At 42.9% G+C, this 14301-nt stretch overlaps 1 protein-coding gene across 1 annotated transcript; it reads right to left on the bottom strand.

Moving 5' to 3' along the window:
* Positions 1-5640: 5640 nt before the first annotated feature.
* On the bottom strand, positions 5641-13088 carry eef1e1 (eukaryotic translation elongation factor 1 epsilon 1). The gene is made up of 4 exons (XM_070853430.1): positions 12993-13088; positions 11960-12157; positions 9313-9408; positions 5641-7602 (listed from the first exon to the last, which is right to left on the bottom strand). The coding sequence occupies exons 1-4, from the start codon at positions 13074-13076 to the stop codon at positions 7459-7461; spliced, it is 522 nt and encodes a 173-aa protein (XP_070709531.1). The 5' UTR covers positions 13077-13088; the 3' UTR covers positions 5641-7458.
* Between the last annotated feature and the right edge of the window lie 1213 nt (positions 13089-14301).

The raw sequence follows: 14301 nt of genomic DNA on the forward strand, positions 1-14301 counted from the left end.
CACACACACACACACACACACACACACACACACACACACATATATAGAGTAAAATGTGTGTCTCTGGCTCATAATCATGTCCGGAAGATGAATTAATTAAAGTACAACTGACTGGCTGTCCTATCACTCACTCAAACTCATACCATATACTGTGCACACTGCACTCAACTGTGCAGCCATCCTTCATTTCATCATACAAACACTGCCGTGATATTTAATGTTTCCTATCAAATGTTAAATAATCGATACCAAGTACACGGGAAAAGAGAAAGTGGAAGAGAAGTCATAGAGGGATTTTTAAATGTTTTTTTTTTCTCAAATTTTTCTCAAGCTGTTGTCTTTTTAATGCTTCACACAGGCAATTTTCATTTGTGTAGACAAGTGTGGCAAGACTCCATTATCAGTATATTTAAATGGCTACTGTGCTTCGCCCCTCTCTATGACGGCTGGCTTTTCACCCTGCCTTCGACTGTGGGCATTCGGAACAGCTACGAACGCTTTAGCCTTCTGATAAACATGAAACAAATAACTATTTCTTCGTCTTCATACACAGATACATTTTCATTTGTGTTAAAGAATGAGTGACGTAGGTGTCCTAGTAAAGAAGCAGGGGAGGGTAGGCATGTTCTAAATTTACTATAAATTACCAATTTACAATAAATCATTTAATACAATCTGTTTCAAGAAAGGGTGGAATTTTGAAAAGGTACAAGGCAAATAATGGTGATTAGATTAATCTTTAAAATGGAAACAGAGGAGCTCATTACATCAAGAGAAATACTTTATATCTGTGTCATTGGATTAATCCCTGCCCAAGGGAAACTGTTCATTCTTCAGGGAGAGTTTACATATAAATGACTAGAACTTAAATGCTTTCATAAATTGTCTGCAGATGGACTCTCTCTCCTTTTTGAATAAAATCTTCTGTTTTCGTGGTGAAAGTATTGCGCCAGGTCCTTTGGTGCGGCATTCCTCTGTGTCAGCCATAACCACCAGGCACCACGTCCATGTCCTCATTAAAAATAACTAGCTGGTTTTCAAGCAAGAATAATAAAGTGAAGGGGTCATTAAGTTAACAACTCATATTCAAAGTTAATGATATGAAACCTTGTTTATGTTCCATTTCATTGTCATCAGCCCCCTGTTTTTTTAATCATTAGGGAAATGAGACGCGTTACGAAAAGAAAGTACCCTGCATTTAACTCCAGGTTTAAATAAATTAGTCATCTCAAATTAAAACCAAACTGTTTTAATAAAAAAAGATGGGGAGTAAAAAAAAATTCACCATCCTGGTGACGTATGTAGATGAGCTGGAGAAATATGCAAATTGCGAGACTGTTGCTGTTTTTTCCCATGGAGGTCAAATTACAGTAAATGGCTGAGGGCAGTGCTCTCTACTCTCTGCCCACCCAGGAGTCTGTCTATTAGTTCCTCACCCCCCCACCCCTTGCCCCTCCAAATATCCCCTATGCTTATTTCAAATGCCATCCTCTCTGTGCTCCACTCTCCAGTTTTTTTTTTCAAAGAGCACCCCCCCTGTCACAGGGTTTCAGCTGCAATTACTTTTAGTATCACTTCTCAGTGAGAAGTCAGCTTCCCTGGAGGCGACCTATCAGAACCTATTACAGCAGGGGGGCAGGCTGAAGTTAAGTGGCATGACCTGTGGGTTGGATGGAGCAGGGGGGGGGGGGTAAATGTATGGCTAATTTGTGGAACATTTGAATAAATGCCCACGCAATGTGATGGCATGGCAAATGAGAAGTCCTTGAATCGACCAAGGCCAGGTTTACCGTAGTGCTGAGTCAATTTAATAGGATAGTTACAAAAAGTTGCAAATGGTTAAAATGTTGTCAGTCAGAAGAGAGATATTTTTCAAATGTTTAAACTTCTCATACAGGCCCATATTCTGAACTCAGCTGAGTGGGTCGACCCTCTCCTTTGCGTTTTTTGCCTCCTTCACCCCTAATTCACCTCTTACCCCCAGGCCAGAACCATAACCCCATGAATGGGTGCATAACCACACACACACACGCAGACAGAAAAATGTGAAGAAGCTGCAGCTGAGGTAGATCAGCAGAAGGGGTGAGGAGCGACTGAGGCGGCTAATTCAACAACAGTTATCTCTGTGTGTGTGTGTGTGTGTGTGTGTGTGTGTGTGTGTGTGTGTGAAAGAGAGAGTGTGTGAGAAGGAGACTTAAGGTGCAATCTTGTGCAATCTCCTTGCCCCGGGTCACACATATGTACTTTAGCACCAACGTGCCGAATCAGCCACCCATCTCTCTGATTGATGAGCTGAGCGGTTGCACCTCGTAAAACTCCGGTCTCGGCGCACACCTGGGATCCTTATGCAATCCAAGGTGAGGCTGTGTCTTGCAAGAGATAGAGAGAGTAAAAACAGTTTGTGAAGTTCTATTGGCATATATACACACATATGGTAAACTGGCATTTGCAGATTCACAATAGGGAAATAAAATCCTTGGAGCTATAGTCTGAGGTAAGCGTCAACAGATGTCTGACTCAGTTGTAAAAATAATGATGTACTATTCCACAGATGGTGACGAAAGATAGTACACATACCTCCAAAGGACCACAAGATATCAAATCAAAACGTTAAAGGATAATTCTGTTTTTTTTTTTTTTTTTTTTTTTACAACTTGAGTCTCATTGTCTGTTTTTCTTATTGTCTGTTTTCGTCTGGTTATGATGATATAATTGCTGAGACCTGCGAACGCACCTCCTGCATTGCTAATAGCCGCCACACAGGGCAAAAGGTCAGAGAGCTTAGACCATTAGACAGGTTGTAATAAGCCAGTTAATGTTAAGAGTAATTCCTCCTTGCTCAGTAAAACTGTGTGTCACAACCACAGTCAGCATGATCCAAGAGGGAAGCCGGTCCCTAAGATCTGGATTCGTGTTAAAGACCAGGGGTTAATAGGTGACCTACAGGGTACATTTAGATTTTTAGTTCAGCATCAGATTTCACCGTAGACGGACGTATTCTGTGGATGAAGCTGTGGTCTCAGTGAGCAGAAGGTTTGCAGTGCAAATTGCTTTGCTAGCTGTGCGTTACTGAAAAGAGTTTAAACACGCTTAAGTTATTTTCACTCTCAACAATCTCCACTAGCATCCAAACACAGTCTGTGCTTGGGTCCCCACATGGTCCCTCTGTAGTCGCTCGGTGATGAAGCTCGCTTTTGGCACTGAAGTTATAGGAGGTATTCTGCACCGGAGATAGCAAGTAGAAATGACTTGTCTTAGATTTTTTTTCACCAAATGTTTGCATATACATTCCTACTCTTTGAAAGGAAAAGACACATTACTCTCCTTCACGTCTCCAGGAATAACTTCACTGCAAGAACATGTTGTGAAAACACATGCCCCCCCTCCCTGCTTGTGTCCGTCATAGCTGCATCCTTGCTCATACGCTCACGTAATTGCAATAGACAATCAGATGCCATCTTTATGGGCGCATGGTACAACTGTCACAACGTGTAAGGCCGTGATAAAGCGCTGCCGATAAGTCCTGTCAAAAGAGCTTACAACATGCTAACGCTCCCCTCACCACCACACGGTGCTGATTATTCCTCTGAATCCGTCACTGAGCGACGGAGAGTCCTGCTCTTAGCACATGTCGCAGCCGATGCGTTTCCCCCTCCCTGATGCTGTTAATAAGGATTAATGAAGGGCGGAGGCGGCTGCATGGCTGTTTGTTGTTGTGTGGGTGGACTGAGGGTTGTCTATCCAATGTGCTTAGTAAACTCAAGGTGACAAAGGTGTTGGGAGATGATGAGGAGGTGACATGGGTAAAGCCCCAACGCTTGACTCCTTATCCTCGTTGACACTTTACATCGAGTCACTGGGAGGTAGAATCATCGGCTCTACAGATCTGTAAAGATTATTTTAAGGAGTCATTACCTTCTATGTAGAGGATGACAGCGGAAGGTGACGGGGAACACTGGGAGGTCGCAGATGTTGACAACATGCCACGAGGGTTCCAAGCTATTTGGTGTTGCAGGTTCGTGATGACTTTCAAGGCCCCCTCACGCTGTGCAACAACAGCAATTTGCAAGTTGATTGCATGTAATAGTGTGCGAGGTTGGCTAAATAATAAGAGACTTAATAATAATAATAATGATAAGTCTCTCTGTGCAATGACTCCTTACTCCTAACACTTTGGGTCCAGTTTTCCTCTGAATAGACTGTCTTGGATAATCTCTCTGACATATTGGTTTGTAGATGCTGGGTTGTTCTCTGTCGTGCTGGACGAGGATTAATTTCCCATTTCTTTTGTGGAGCGTGGTTTAAGGTAGATATTTAGATTTCTTCTCTTTTGTCTTTATTTTATTTTCCTCTCATCCTGACTCAGTAATGCTCAACGACTTACTGATTCAGGCCAGAAAGTAGAGCCACCTAGAGTTATGAGTTCTTTGGTGGTAATGTAATACACTGCCCTTTACTTAATGTATATTATTACTTATTCACTATTTTCTGGATTGCTATTGTTATGTACATATAATATATAATATGCTAAAATCACCTGGAACCATATTTAGGGTCCTTTCAAGCACTGACACCCCCAAGTTCTGCATATTCACTACGTCTTTCAGAGGCTTGTACTGAGGGAGTCAGTAATAAAGACGGTATGGACTGTGTGGAATATGTAATACTCTTAAACAAGTTTTCACAGCTAATTCAACCTCTGCCCCTCTGTGCTCTGCTGGAGAGAGACAGAGGCCAAAATCCTGCCACGGCTCCATGGTGAGAGATGAAATCATCAGTAAATACTGATAATTACCCTACCTTACTGACCTTTGACCTCTCCCTCACCAGGTGGTGGAGAGAGGTCAAAGGTCTGCAAGGCTGCCGGGGGGCGGGGTCGCAGATGGTAAAGTAGGTGGGTCTTGAGTGTGTCGATCTGGGGCCACAGCAAAGGGCCGCCCCTGCCGAGCGTTGCTCCCGTAGCCTTCAGAAGTCAGTAGGAAGGTCGTCTCTAATTGGTGCCTCCGTCCTGGTTACCTGCTGCGGCCTCATCACTGCGCCTGGCTTTGACTGCACTCAGGTTTGATGAGGGCGGGGGGCCTAACTGTGAGACTGTACCACACCAGCATTTTGAGATTCTGCCAACAGTCAGCACAAAGCCACACAAGTAAAGTAGTTTCTAAATGACTGACAAATCACCATTACATGTTGGGATCATTCTCAAGCACTTAGAGGAACGTCTCACTAGAGTACATTCAATCTTAAAGGAGACTGTCCTGTTATATTCAAACACATTTGAATTCATTTCAGTTTTGCCAAGTGTGTTGATAAAGGATGCATCTTCACTGGTTTCGCGAAATGAAGTGCTCTCTAGTACCATAGAGGCCTGTAACCATGGCATCATCACAAACACGAGTGAATTTAGAACAATTTGCCCAGCTGCAACTTTAATGGGCAAATCTTGATTATTTACACCTCAGAAAACAAGTACAACTGTTTGATGCTGCGCAGTCGGAACAGCATTCCAACCAAATGTTAACATAACCGAGAGCACAAGGGCTTCTTTAATGGTAGACCACACCATAAACTAGTCACAAGGCTCGCTCAAATGACTGCAAGCTGTTTTTATCCTTCACATCTTCTTCGGAACACTTGTCACGAACACACGGGCTGGCTGGTTTGCGCAAACAAATTTTAGGAGAATATGAAAAGAACACACAGAAAGATGTGGAGAGAAGTCAGAGGTCACGGGCTGTGTATCGCTTTGATTTATTGGCACAGGCCGAGTGTCATGATTACATCAGATAACATAACCGCTGAGGCTATAAGCAGCAGACACAGAGATATGTAGAGCATGTTTGGATGGAGGAAATGAAACATGTGGCTGAAATGGGAGCATTTTAACAGAAGAAGACAGTTAAGATTAACACGAATGCATCCATTATGAGGATGATCCACAGACTCAACGGTCAAAGGGTTTGTTTTAATGGGTTGATACCACAGCAAATCAATGAAAATTTGAACTCTGATCAAATTTCTTGAGTAATTTTCCAATCCTGCCCTGTTTTCCTTCTGTTCTTTGTCTATTTGTCACTACCTTCATGATGTAACTTTACAGGTTCTACTGACTTCACCTGTTAATGGTGCTAATAGCAAACATGCAGCCAGCAGCAGTAAGGCTTTCAGACGCACAGATCATTGTTCACATGTCACTAAAAGATCCCTCAGCCTCTGGGTGCTCTTTTTCTCTCCGTGTGGCCTCCCACCCTCCCTTCCCTCCCTCGCTCACTGCCTCCTTCCGTCCCCCTCTCTCCAGTAGCCCCGTGGGAGCGTGAGGGTTGAAATGACACACAGTGGCTGACTGTCGCCCAGGGGCCTGGGTTCTGGCCTTGGCTGGCTGGATCTGTGTGGCAGCTGGTGAGCCCGCTGCCCTCTCTCTGGCCTGCAGCATCAACAGTGGTGGTAGTGGGACTGATTGGAGCCTCACTCTGATCTCTGACTCTGGGGCTGACGCTCAACTGCTCACTGCTGCCCACACGACTGGTGGTGAGGAAGTGGGACAGAGAGCAGGGATGTAATCAGCAACACACACACACACACAGACACACACAGAAACTAAACTGTCCAGTGAAATGGCTGTTGCATGTGAAACAAATAAACACCACAGTCCTGATAGGGATGCGAGCTGAGAGAGACTGACTATGTTCATCAGGGCAGAGATGGCAGGACAATGTGGAGTCAGCAGTGACTGTGGTCATTATGGGGTTATGATGTCGTACCAGCAACCACATCTATTTGGACCAACTGTTGCTGAAAATGCATTGATATGGCATGAAGGAAGCTGCCTTTCCTAAGGACATAATGCACTGCCAGTGACGTAACATCGTAAGTCTTCTTTTAATACATGTCATTGTGTGTTCAAGGCTCAGATTCAACGAAGAATTGCCATTTAACCACCATTTATAAATAGAAACACCTTGTAAACAAGCTAGCAGCACTTCACCGCAACCCATACAGCCCTCCCTTATGATAGAACCATACACACGATGGAAAGTCCCTCAAACTTTTCCAACAAACAACATAAAAGACTAATGTAGCTGTTTCGCATCTTTGCTCCCCAGTTACAGAATAAGACACTGTCTTAGAAATAGTGTTAGCAGGACTGAATGCTTCCACCCAACCCTTGTTAAAGACAACAGCCAATAGCACTGAGCGATATAATTATCAAAAACACTGAGGTTCTTTTTTAAGAATGACCTGAAGGAGATTTTTATGGATTTCTAGTACTTCAAACACTGAAACTGATTAGGTTTAAGTTTTTATGTTTTCAGTGAGTTCAGTTATGCGACCAGGACGAAACATAAAGGCAGGAATCGTGATCCGAAACACAGGAATAAAAAAATGTGGATGTGGGAGCATCCTCAGATTTGCTGACGATGAGCTTGTGATGAGTCAGGCTGGGTTGGGTGGGGTCAGGCCTCAGTGGTGCCTGCTGGTGTAAATTCTGTTCCTGAGCACGGCTACGGGGGGCAGGTGGTGTCGGAGGCCAGGGTAGTGCTGAATGTGGTCAAACCATCGCGTCACATTTACGTACAGCTCCTTCTCCTGGACGGCCAAGTCCACCTGGGTGAGAGAGAGAGGGGGGGGGTCAGGTCAGCACCAGTGAATCCATTTTAAACAGAACATGCAAGGGTCACAAGATGATTTAAAGGATAACAAAAAGATATTTCTGTTCTTTTGTTGCAGTTACAATTATTATTTATTTTGTTCCAACTATTCTCAAATGGTCTCTTATTTTTCGAAGTGAGTTCTTTTAGTTCTTCAGGCTTCCAAAAAAACCCTTAAAATTAAACAACCCAAGACAGATAACCGACATGGTTGCTCCTGTTGAGATCTTTTCAAGATTTACAAGTTCAAGCATAAGTTCCAAACCAGCTACTGTGGAAGCGTATGTGGCGCTGATGGTAATGACAACTATTAATCAATCACAACTTCTGAAATGATGACAACAATTATTCAAGTCTTCACAGACTCTAATTCATGTCGCTCTGTGGGGCTCTGCCCACAGTCGCACAGACAGCCACAAATGCAGAACATGATGGGAAGAGTGTAAATTTACTGTAGGGCAAAGCTTATTAAAGCTGTCAGAGAACTGCCATTGTTTGACAAGTCTGAGTCAAACACACATATTTTCTTGTTACTGCACGATGCAGGTGGCAAACTGACAGAAACCAAAAGCATCATACCAGAACGTATCAGGATGTCCTTGGAACTCAGGCGTGTGCTTTGTCATTATCTCATTAGCTGGAATGTGGAAACACAGGCAACAGTCCAGCCTAAAACCATTCTAGCATCAGTCAGGTTTAATGTTTGTGTAATGCTGTTTTCCATGAATTGAACATCAGGACAGGCCGTGGTTAAGGGCTGGGCTAGCTGACCCCGTGTCCCCGAGGTTAAAAACCACACTGATTGCAAACCAAAGTGACGCTCCTCTGCCTGGTGGCGGGGGGCAACCTTCCATCTCCGCCACAACCGGTGACATCTCTCAACATGTGATCCCTCCCTCCCTCCGTCTCGTTCCGTCTTTCCCATTTCTGAACTCACTTTTTGTTAATCCTGGAAGGCATGACAAACTTACTTGTCCCTGGTATGAGGCTAAAGACATCACTTTGTGCCACATCAGTCCGTTTCTTTGAAGTGAAGTGAGAATGTGTTTATAACCCGTGTGTTTATTGCCAACTTGCTTTTGGTGCCCTTTGGCCATATGACTGGTCTAATTGTGTGTTATGCACTGTGACAAATTGCTTATTAAAGTTGTGGTTTGACTGATGTGAGCACTGATATGGAGGGAAAAGGACGGATGAAGGAATGGATGGATGGATGAGCGAGTTCTTGGTAAATGGTGCTAAGAACAGTCACAGGCACAACTAATCAATCACATTTGCTCCTGAATTTGCAATCGCACACACAACTGAAGAAAACTCAAGTAAATCTTCAAGTTTGTTGTTTGTTCGTGTGTGAGTAGTGCATCTAAATGAGCAACAGCTTCTCTGAGTACTTCAAAAATCAGGTTATATAGATGACACACGTTATGAAACAGCAACTCAGACCAAACCTTCCCCTTTTGCCTGACCCTTTTTTGACCTTAACTCAAAACCAACAAGATTAAGTTAAATCCAAACCATCAAATATCTTCCAAATATCTGCAAATTTCATCGAGTTGTATCCCTTGAACCTCAGTAGCTGTTTTAGCTACGCACTGATAATAAGCACGAGGAAATCTGGATCGTGTGACACCTTAAGGTGCAGACCTGAGAGAAAAAGGTGACTTACTACGAGTGGATGGATTCCGTAGTACATGAAAGTGTCAGCTAGGGTGAAGCGGTTGCCAGCCAGGTAGACCTTGTCTTGCAGGTAGAGGTTGAGGTCCTGCAAGAGCAATTTTTACAACATAATTACCTCATTTGCATAGCTGGTTAATTTATGCATTGCAGTATGTACTTCTGTGTAAACACACTTGTCTTCACATGACAGATGAATACATTATACATTAAGGAACAAATTTGCATGTATATGAATCACTAATGAAGCTTCCTTTAAGAGGTTGTGCACAGATGTAGTTTAGACTGACTCTTTTGTGCTATGTTGAAAAGACAAATGAAACTAAACAGAAAGTGAATGCAAATCATATTTTTTTTGCAAAATGTTACTCTCTTGATGGACACTACGGACCTAAAGGGGTGTGTGACAGCAGGTTCGTTAACCTATATATCTGTGGGTGCGTGAGGTCTGAATCCTAGCTTGCGTGTGTGTCTGTGTGCTGTGCTATATAGACAGGAATAATCTGTAACCTGAGGGGGTATAACATCTCTCCCCACGACTGGCGACTTAGCACAGATGCTGTACAAAACAGGCTATTTGTTTACTCCGCTACCAAATGACTACAACTCTAATCTAATGAAGCTGTCCTAAACTTGGGCATCATGATGTGTATTTCTCAGTCCATGTCTGTGTGTGCAAAGTCGCGCATGGAAGTGCTGGTCCCAGGGGAAGGAACCATCTTTAGCACTTGTACATTGTGCGAAGGGAACACTCCACGCACACAGAGCATCTTGGGGGCAAATGGAGTTATTGTGCAAGAGTGGGTGATGCCAAACAAGGCATGAAGACTGCAGATCCTTGCTTTTCTTAGCCTACAGCCATGGAGCTGAAGCCCAGTCGAGCATCAGAAGAGAGGCAGCTCTCCACCCAGCACATGGAGCTCCAAACCTGGGTTCTTCTCTACCTGCCCCCACCTTAACCGTACATACAATCATTGGTAGATTCAGTTAAAAAAAAAAAAAAAAAAGCTGGCAAAGTTTGTAGCAGGAGTATTATTGTACAGCAATGGAGTTGCACTTGGAGTTAAAACTGTGCAAGAGTTCTTCTCTTTTTTTGCCCTCTGGGTGGGTCATATACAGACATATGTTCATATTTACCTTACACAAAAATGAACTAATAAATAACCAGCAAGATATACTTATATTACTATTGCAATTCATTGCATGTCTTTGTACCCATTTCTCTCTGATGTACTTTTCAATAACTACAGTCGACAGTTGTTGACTTGTCATCATGATAGTCCAGAGACCATTTTCTATTGTTGCAGCCTTTCTACATATTTTAACCAGATACAGTGACCTCGCAATGAGTTCACTGTCCCAACTTTCTACTGGCCCTGGGCCCTCAGGCATCCATTACTGCTGATGCCTTGCTCAGTACTCTCAAAACTGCCCGAACACCATTGAATGTCAGAGGAAAATCTCGAATGAAATGACTTATGTTTATTTATATATAAGACCAAATGCATGAGAATTCTCAACTCAAATATCGTAAAGCCTGTAATGCAGTACATGGAGTTCAAGATGTTAGTGCTCTCTATTGACTAAAGACAACGTGGCAACTGACCCAGATGTAACTGGCTGTAGAGCACTTGGTTCATAAAACCAATGGTAATAGCAAATGTCTGTGGTAGCATAAAGTCATGCTGTCCTAGTCCAGTTGGTTTGAAGTGGACTGAAAGACTGTCCCCAACAATCAGCTTAGTTCGATTTCAAGGCCAAATTGTCTTTGCTACTTGTTATCATCACATTACACTAGTGACAAGACTTCAGAAACAAGTCTCAGCTTGAAAAACTATACATTTGTTATTTGCATCCTGGGGTGAGAAAGTTTAAGAAGTCTTGCAGTTGACAGTTTTTATGTCTGGATAATTAATGGGAGATGACTAGTGTGCTTGACAGGAGAGTGTTAAGGACGGAGCTAAAGCAGCAGGACAGGACAGGGGGCCATCGGGCACCAGCACTGAGCTGCTCAGGGCGACTTCCTTCTGTAAGTGGCACCATTAAAATATTTAAGAGGCCTGTCCAGATAACATGCTGCCGCACAGCATGATTCCTCAGCCATCCCACAACAGTGTGTCACGCTGAGAAGTGCTCACACACACACATACACTTCATGCTGACACAACAATGCCAACAGGCGCCTAGCGTCCAGCAGACCAGTGGCTCGTGATCCATTTCACGCTGACTGGCATCAGGCACATTAAAGCATTTTTTCTCTGTCGTGTGAGGCCATGTCACTAAGGGGCCACGCATCAGTCTGTATTCCTGTCCCTTGTTAAGGCACAAGCGACAGGAATACAGACAAACACACACACACACACACACACGCCTGTAGCTGGTGGACGGAGAAAGAGAATGTGAGAGAAACTGAGATGCTGTGGCGCCACTCAAAGGTAGGGAGTGGTTTAAAAAAAGAGTTACTACTCAAAAACTACTCCCAAAAAAATATTAGCACTGACAAACTGAAAGCAAAAGCTTCCGAGCAAGCTTAATTGTAAGTAATTGTAAGATAATCGCAAGTAGAGATGCAGAACAAGAACAATATGGAAGAACACACAAAGATTGACATATATCATACAGTATATGACTGTCTTTACCTTCAGGATGGTCTTGATGTCTTCCTTTGTGCAGCCGTCCAGCTTAGCGACTCTGTGCTCCATCCACTGCTGCACCACAGCCCGGCTCTCTGCAGAGTCACCCAGCAGCTCTGGGCGCTTGGCCTCTTTAACCAGGTGACAGGCGATGGTCACCAGCCCCACCAGTGGAGGACCATTATTATTGTGTAGCACAGGAACCTACATGAAGAGATGACACAGGAAGAGACGGAGAGAAAGGAAAAAATGGGAATCTTGTTTTATCATATTCAAATTAAGATTAAACACTAAAGCACTTATTTCAACGCATCAGACATCGATAGTTACTTAAACATCATGTTGCCTCAGTTCCAAAAATAAGATGCTTCCTTGATGACTTCATACATTAATTAATGCAACTGTTTGGCTCTGAGGGAGTGTCCATATGTACAGTGGTGTCAAGGTTTCATTTGAGAAAATAGCTAAATGAAGTTGAGTATGTTGGTTAACATTGAGATGACAGAGTTCAATATGGCATCCAACTGTTTACAGTGTTGTTCTTAAAGATAATGATGTTCTAACATTCAGTAAAGCAGACTTGAAGATTGAAGCCATACACTTTTGGTTATGACCATCTCCCTTTAATTAAGTCATCAATACTGATGGTGCAGTTCAGTTTGCAGCGCTACGGTGTAACTTCCTAACAGTGACAGCCCACTCCTCCCCTCACTTTATTTCTATGGACGGGCATGCGCACAGCGTGGAGCTGTTTCTATTGTGCTGAATTGTGGAAATGAGACAGCTGGCATCAAATGCTGCTGCCTGGATTTGCTGTGAGTATCAGGCTAACCGATGAAAAAGATCACTGATTATCAGCTGACAACAGAAGGTAGATATGACACAGAAACTGCCTGTACACTCTACACACATGACTAGCTTGTTAGCATTGGCTAGCTAGCTACTGCGTGCTAATTACAATAGCTTACAGGCTTCCTGTTCAATGAAATAGCGGTTTAAAGCCAACAGTGGACGCCACAAAGATGTGCGGTCATGTCACCTTTTTATCTCCCTGTGTACTGTACTTGTTCGGCTTTTTCAATCCTAAATATTTCTCCAGCGATGATAGCTCCCGTAACGCCATGTTTCTGGATGTCGGAGGGGCGGTGCAGTGTGCGTGGAATCTGATTGGGTGAAAGTCTCAACTCCCGCCCACGACAGTTTGACCGACTGTAGTGTTGACCAATAAAAACAGAGAATGCCGCTCTTTCGTTCTATTGCATCAGTGAATGACCCTATACCAATAAAATAAAATAAATTAAAAGAAAATAAAGGACAGTGAAACTGTACACGGATTAAATCAAAATACCAAATTATGTTATTCATTCTTTCTTTCTTTTCATTTTATTAGTTAAAAAAATAAGGACTAGTGACCAAATGTTTCATGTTAGGATGGTGTTAGTTCACATTTTATGAATGAGAGAAAGCAGAAATATGCATTTTTACCTTAGGTTTAAGCTAAAGCAAAAATCAAATAAACTGCAAACAGATTATGCTGTTTGTCTATTCCAAGGCTAAAAAAACTAAGTAAGCACAGCACATAACTATATATATATATATATATATATATATATATATATATATATATATATATATATATATATATATAGGTTCACAAAAAATAAGAATGATTAAATTTGAGTTCACGAAATGTGCAACCACATACACAGTGCACCCTATCAGAACAGTATGATGTTATTGGTGGGTTAAACTCTGTTATCCAACCACCCCAACAGCGTGGGGTGAACTGATCAAAAATGAGTGTTACGCAATCCTGCCAGCTCATAGTAAGATGCCTGTTTTTTGCAGAACTTCACCATGAGGATTTGTGGTTAAATGGAATCAAAATGACAGTGGAAGGTCTGGAGTTTCAGTCTGAAGTCCTGCAGCAAAGTTTCCTCGTCCTGTCTGTCTGTGTCTGCAGTGTGTCCTGGCTGTGACATTGTGTGTGTCGTGTCTGTTTGGATTTGCACTGTGCCTCTACGATTCCTCTATAATGAAATGTCACCTGTCAGTCAAAACACGGCTTATTAAGTATATACTGTCCCAGTGTGTGCTCGAGTGTGCACTTGTGTGTGTATGTGTGACACCATAGAGAGTGACAGCTGGGCATGAGGTGTCGCACTACAAGCTTTCTTTCCATCCCCAGCGGTCCCACTTTGTAACAGCTCACCTGCATGACAAGGCTCGAGGTGATGTCTGCAGCAAGACAAATCAAATTCATATTTCAGATTTTTATTGACCTTATTCAGACTGCAATAAAATATACAAGAGACGTAGAGTAAGGGAGACAGAGGCTGGCGAGTCTG

The sequence above is a fragment of the Pempheris klunzingeri genome, chromosome 21 (assembly GCF_042242105.1).
Source record: "Pempheris klunzingeri isolate RE-2024b chromosome 21, fPemKlu1.hap1, whole genome shotgun sequence".
Lineage (NCBI taxonomy): Eukaryota > Metazoa > Chordata > Actinopteri > Acropomatiformes > Pempheridae > Pempheris > Pempheris klunzingeri.